This window comes from Caretta caretta, chromosome 11 (assembly GCF_965140235.1).
Source record: "Caretta caretta isolate rCarCar2 chromosome 11, rCarCar1.hap1, whole genome shotgun sequence".
Classification (NCBI taxonomy): Eukaryota; Metazoa; Chordata; order Testudines; family Cheloniidae; genus Caretta; species Caretta caretta.
In genome coordinates, this window is record NC_134216.1 from 80,907,389 (window position 1) to 80,913,855 (window position 6,467).

General features: G+C 61.9%; 1 protein-coding gene across 7 annotated transcripts in view; it reads left to right on the forward strand.

Annotated features, from left to right (window-relative positions):
- LOC142068598 (antigen-presenting glycoprotein CD1d1-like) overlaps positions 1-5,595 on the forward strand; it is a 23,706-nt gene extending 18,111 nt beyond the window's left edge. For all 7 annotated transcript variants that reach the window (XM_075118222.1, XM_075118221.1, XM_075118224.1 and 4 more), the window contains 4 exons: positions 757-1,038; positions 1,377-1,673; positions 3,443-3,542; positions 3,623-5,595. In XM_075118222.1, the coding sequence (XP_074974323.1) occupies positions 757-1,038; positions 1,377-1,673; positions 3,443-3,542; positions 3,623-3,662 (719 nt within the window). In that variant the 3' untranslated portion in view covers positions 3,663-5,595. The remainder of the gene's footprint in view (positions 1-756; positions 1,039-1,376; positions 1,674-3,442; positions 3,543-3,622) is intronic.
- Positions 5,596-6,467: the final 872 nt, after the last annotated feature.

A 6,467-nucleotide genomic window follows, 5' to 3' on the forward strand; every position in this document is an offset into this window, starting at 1 on the left:
TCATGACAGAGCGACAGCCGGCCCTGTGATCACAGCTCACGGCCGCAGGAACCTCTCGGTGACGGGGCTCAGACAGATGCTCCTGGGGCTCAGAGGTTTCTGCCTCTCCGGCTGACGGAGTGTGAGACTCGGTGTGTCATGCCCCGAGGCACTGCTGAGGAGACAATTGCTGGCAGAGGTGTGAACTGTCTGTGGGCACAGGTGCGTGTCACCACCCGGCGTACGCACCAGAGGCAGAACCAAGGCCCAGGGACTTTTGTAACGCTGGGAAGCCAGACTTGTCCTTGCTACCAGTGAAGAGCTGAGATCGGGGAGCCCAGGGTTGTAAGTTTATTGAGGCTCAGGGTCATAATTTTCTCTAGAGCATCACAAATCACTTTTTAAAAAATTAACATTTAAAAGTCTGGTGATTTGGATAGGGGATCTGTATCTCACAAAACCCATGAGCAAGGGACCTCCAAATTTGCTCCACAAACTCTAAGGCCCTGATGGAGAGCAGCGATTTTCAAGCCAATCTGACTATGTGTGTGGACCTCAGAGCACTTTGAAAACATCAGCTTTAAACAGAAACAGCAATGTGCCCTTAACTCCATCCAGGGCTGCCCCACAACCCTGGCCCCATCTTGTGGCTTAACATCCTCATTGCTCCTGACATGATGTCTTTATTCCCCCATCTTTCTATTTCTGCCCCCTGCCCCTGCCCCCCGGTGATCTCCTAATGACCTGTCCTCATTGCCCCTGCCCTTTCTGTGCCAGACCCCTTTGTTATTCAGGCCTCCGCCGGTTGCGAGCTCCACCTCAACGGCACCTCACGGCAATTCTGTGACTCTGCGGTGAATGGCGAGGATTTCATCAGCTTCAACATGGACTCGGGCACCTGGGTCACTCAGCGCAGGGATAAGTTGGTCCTCAAGCCACTGGACTTTCTTAACAAGGATAAGAGCACATCTGCCACGGCTCAGTTCCTCCTGAGAACAACGTGTGTCAGTGAACTCCAGAGCTTTGTCCAGTACGGGAAAGAGTCTCTGGCGAGACAAGGTGAGGCTGGACACCACTCCCTGCTCACTGAGATGCAGCCACTTCTGGGGTGGGGTACGGGGGGGCTGTTTAAACAGGGACCCCTTGTTTTGTGTACAAGTGCAGCTATAGCTGGGGTGGAGCGCAGTCGCGATTTCATAGCCACACTGCACAGCACTTTACGACAGGACGTGAAGGGGGATTCCGTCAGCAATGCTAACTGCAGAACTGGGGTCTGGCCAGGAGAGCAGGGCCAACGCCGGACCCCGGGGGATGGAGCTGGGCTTGGCTAGTGAGTCCCTGAGGCTCAGGCTGAATCGTCCCCTCTCCCCCACCCCGTCTCTCTCCCCCTGTCTCAGAGCGGCCGGTCGCCGTGGTGTTTGCCCGAGCGCCTCCCCCAGCCGGGACCCCCGCGCCGTTACTGCTGGTTTGCCGGGTCACCGGTTTCTACCCCCGGCCCATCCGCGTGGCCTGGCTGCAGGACGGGGAGGAGGTGGGGCCAGGCTGGCGGCTGAACTCCAGCGGGATCCTGCCCAACGCGGACCTGACCTACCAGCTGCGCAGCTCCCTGGCCGTGGGGCCGGGCGACGGGCACAGCTACGCCTGCCGGGTGGAGCACAGCAGCCTGGGGGGCCAGAGCCTGCTGATCCCCTGGGGTAGGTGCATGTACCCGGGGGGTGGGGGCTGCTGTCATAGTCTCTGGGGGCTTTTCCTGCACATCTCAAGCAGGGTGGGGTCCAGGCAGTGAGACTGGGGTGAAGGGAGGCAGAAGAGGTGTGTGGGGTGTGTGGGGATGGATCGGGGGATCAGGGTAGAGGAGCTGAGGGGAATGGGACAGGACTTGCACAGGAGGGGCAGGGTGGGGGCTGAGAGGAGAAGTAATGGGATGGGGTGGGGAGAGCTGTATGGAGTGTGGCAGAGGGGAGACAATGGGGCAGAGGTAGGGAGGGCTGGGGGGGTTGGGGAGAGAGGTAGGAGTCCAGAGGCGATCGGATAGAGGGACTAGGACTGGCATGCGGGAAGGCTGAGGGGCTGGGAATGTGAGGGGAGCAGTGGGGGTGGGATGATAGAGGACAATGAGGGAACAGGGTCAGGGTAGGGGCATCTGAGGACAGTGGGGCTGTTTCAGGGGGAGCAGGGGAGGTGGGATGGTGGGGATGGCAGAAGGAACAGGGCTGAGGTAGGGCAGGGCTGAGGGCAGTGGGTTGGGTGCAGGCAGCAGGGGGGACTGAGGGGGAGGCTGAGGGAAGTGGGTCGGGTGGGGGCAGCAGGGGGGACTGACGGGGTGGCTGAGGGAACAGGGTCAGGGTGGGGAGGCTGAGGGCAGTGGGTCGGGGCTGGGGGAACGGCGGGGGCTGTGGGGAGGCTGAGGGAAGTGGGTCGGGTGGGGGCAGCAGGGGGGACTGACGGGGTGGCTGAGGGAACAGGGTCAGGGTGGGGAGGCTGAGGGCAGTGGGTCGGGGCTGGGGGAACGGCGGGGGCTGTGGGGAGGCTGAGGGAAGTGGGTCGGGTGGGGGCAACAGGGGGGACTGACGGGGTGGCTGAGGGAACAGGGTCAGGGTGGGGAGGCTGAGGGCAGTGTGTCGGGGCTGGGGGAACGGTGGGGGCTGTGGGGAGGCTGAGGGCAGTGGGTCGGGTGGGGGCAGCAGGGGGGACTGACGGGGTGGCTGAGGGAACAGGGTCAGGGTGGGGAGGCTGAGGGCAGTGGGTTGGGTGGGGGCAGCAGGGGGGAATGAGGGGGAGGCTGAGGGAAGTGGGTCGGGTGGGGGCAACAGGGGGGACTGAGGGGGAGGCTGAGGGAAGTGGGTCGGGTGGGGGCAACAGGGGGGACTGACGGGGTGGCTGAGGGACAGGGTCAGGGTGGGGAGGCTGAGGGCAGTGGGTCGGGGCTGGGGGAACGGGGGGGGCTGTGGGGAGGCTGAGGGAAGTGGGTCAGGTGGGGGCAGCAGGGGGGACTGATGGGGTGGCTGAGGGAACAGGGTCAGGGTGGGGAGGCTGAGGGCAGTGGGTCGGGGCTGGGGGAATGGGGGGGGCTGTGGGGAGGCTGAGGGAAGTGGGTCAGGTGGGGGCAGCAGGGGGGACTGACGGGGTGGCTGAGGGACAGGGTCAGGGTGGGGAGGCTGAGGGCAGTGGGTCGGGGCTGGGGGAACGGGGGGGGGCTGTGGGGAGGCTGAGGGAAGTGGGTCAGGTGGGGGCAGCAGGGGGGACTGACGGGGTGGCTGAGGGAACAGGGTCAGGGTGGGGAGGCTGAGGGCAGTGGGTCAAGTGGGGGCAGCAGGGGGGACTGCAGGGGAGGCTGAGGGAACCACGGTGGGGTGTGGCAGGGCAGATGGCAGGGGGCCCAGGTGAGGAGATGGGGGGACTGCAGGGGAGGCTGAGGGAACAGGATGCCCATTCCCAGCACATCACCCCCTGTGTGTTACAGGGCACAGCAGGCCCTGGGGCCCCGGCCTGGCCGTGGGCATCACGCTGGGGGCTCTGGCCGTAGCCGCCATGGCCGTGGTGCTGTGGTGGAGAATACGCAGGTGAGTCCTCTCCCTCTCTGTGGTGGGGGTGGGGAGGCCGTTACACCCCATAACCCATCCCCTCTGCTCTCTCCATCCAGGGGCCACCGGGATGTCAGACCAGGGGAGTCCAGAGCCTGAGGGGGCGGCACCGGCTTAGATGTGGGGATCGGCCCCCCACTTGGGGCCATGGACCTTGGGGCTGAATCCGCACCTGGCTCCAGAGCTGAGGGCCCTGAGGCCCCTTCTGGATCGGGGCACTGGGAGTTCAGGGCCCTGATTCGGGGATGGGATTCTCCTCCCTCTGGGACGTTTAGGACACGTTGGTCACTTGGGATACAGGATCCACATGGAGCCAGCACTAGCCTGTGCCATTCAGGAAACGCTGCAGGGAGGTGCTGCTCAGCAGGCCCCTCCAGGGGCTACAGGAGCCAGGGCCTGGATGCAGGGTTCAGGCCCAGCTACATACACAAAAGGAGAGGGTAAGGTGGGGGCCATGGGAACCAGGAGGGGATCCTGGCAGGGCATTTGGGCTGAGCTGGGGTGCCCGGGAAGCAAGCGGATTGGCCGTGGGACATAGGCCCAGCTACCCCCTGACAACAGAATGGCCCATGGGATGCCAGAGAAGCCGCTCCAAGCCACTGGCTGGGTTGAGCGCTCCTGGGGGCAAGGCCCCTCCAGAGCTGGGTGTGGGGCACCACGTGCTCTGGGGATAGATTCTGTTGGTTTGTTCTGTGTCTGCACAGAACCTAGCACAAGGGGTCCAGTGCAACCCTTCTGCCCATCAGAGCTGGCAGCCACAAGGTCCGTGTTCATTATCTCGGGGTTCCCTTTCAATGCAAAACCGGCTCAAGCCCCCGCCCAGTGACCTGCAACAGTTACACACACACCCCTGGGTGCCTCGAAGAGGCAATAATTCCCATCTCGCAAGCACAGAGTCTGAGTGTAGCAAAAAAAAACTTTTAATAAAAAGAGGGAAATAATGGGACATTAATTTGGGGAAACACCACAAACAGGGTTTATAAACATATACCATGAGCAAAAGACCCACCACCAAGTTGGGCAGTGTCCTTTTCCCCTTGGGTTCTTAAGTCCAGCAACCCAAAAGTCCCATTAATGTGCCCATCCCTTCTCTGCACCCCACTCACAGTTGCTGTCCTTTCTCAGTGCATCCGCAGAGTTCACCTGCCACCTTGGGGATGGAGGTAAGGAGGCATCTCACTTGCTCCAGTCTCTGAGGGGCTCTGTTCTGGCCCTCTCCATCAGCCACCCTCCTGGTCACATCTCCCTGCTAGCTCACACACACTGGAGAGTCTCTTGCATCAGAGACACTATCCAAAAGCAGGTCTAATACTTAGACCTAGATATTAATAGCTGTAATTCTGCAACATATAAAACAACTTTTTATTGAATCAAAATTAAATCTCCTACATAACTGAGAGACACCTGATGCCTGTACAAAAGAACTCCTGCTTCCACCACCCCCAATACAAACATCTAGCTCCACTCTCAAGTCACTAGGCTTTGAACCCTTGTCACCTGCCTAGCAAGTACCATTGAGTTGGGGGTGAGTCCCTCAGTCAAAAAATGACAAGTACAGTTCTGCTGTCCTTGATTCACACAACCAGGATAACAACCCTTTATTACCCCTGCCCCAATAACAAAGAGACTGGGGATCCCACACCAGCCAAAAGTGACCGTTAGGCCAGCAAGCCCATCATGCTGAGCACCTAGGCAGGGTGGGTGGGCCCATGCAAATGGATCAGCCCCTGAAGTCCTTTTCCACAGCTCACCACCAGACGTAAGCATCGAGAAAGGGGCCGGGAGGTGGGCGTGAGGACTCCTGGGTTCTAGTCCCAGGTCGGGGAGGGGAGTGGGGTCTAGAGGTTAGAGCAGGGGGGCTGGGAGCCAGGGCCATCCCTACCAACTGTGCTGCCCTATCAGGTGGGAGCGGCCCCTCCACGGGGCGGGGTTCTGCGCTCGAGGGTTGCAGGGGCAGGAGCTGTGTGAGGGAAGAAGCAGGGCAGGGAGACTCACCTGAGAGGACGGGGGAGCAGGCAGGAGGCGGCAAAAACAGTAGAAACTGCTGGTGAACAGTGCGGTTTGGGGCAACTGCCCCGGGCCCCAGACTTCGGGGGGCCCTGCAGGGCCCAGGGGGACCCGGGGGGTTAGCAGGCGGGCCTGGCGCCGGCAGCAGGGATCGGGACCACCCCCGCACTTGCCGATGGCGGGAAGCGGAGTGACATGGCTGGGAGCCGGCGGAGTGGAGCAGACTAGGGCAGGGTCGCTCTCCTTCCCACCACCATCGGCGAGTGCAGGGGCGGGCCTGACACCTGCCGCCAGCGCCAGACCCACCGCTAATCCCCCACCCTGGGCTGCGTCACTCAGGGGAGGAGGCTTGGGGGATGGGGTGGGGTGAAGGTGGGGCAGAGGCAGGAAGAGATGGGCGGGGCAGAGCAGGGGTGGGGGTTTAGGGGAAGGGGTGAGTGGGGGCAGGGTGGGGTGAGGGCGAGGCAGGGGTGGGGCAGGAAGAGGCGGGGGGGTGGAGCAGGGGTGGGGGCTTAGGGGAAGGGGTGGCGTGGGGGTGGGGAGGAGCAGGGGCAGAGGGGGAGTTGTCCTGAGCCCCGCAGCCCCCTAGTGATGGCCCTTGCAGCGGGCACAGCCTGTGGCGGGGCCGGCCGGGGGATAGGGCTGGCCACCAGAGCCAGTGCTGCCATATATGCAGCACGCAGCTGCCTAGGACAACACGAAATTCGGGGCAATTTGGGGCCCCAGATTTCCTGGTGTCCTACGCAGCTGCATATGCTGCGAATGCCTAGGGATGGCCCTGCTGGGAGCCAGGACTTCTGGGCTCTATCCTCAGCTGTAGGAGGAGAGTGGAGATCCTGTAATAAAACCTGCTCAATGAATGGAAATAACCTTTAACTATGTACTGCCATCTGCATG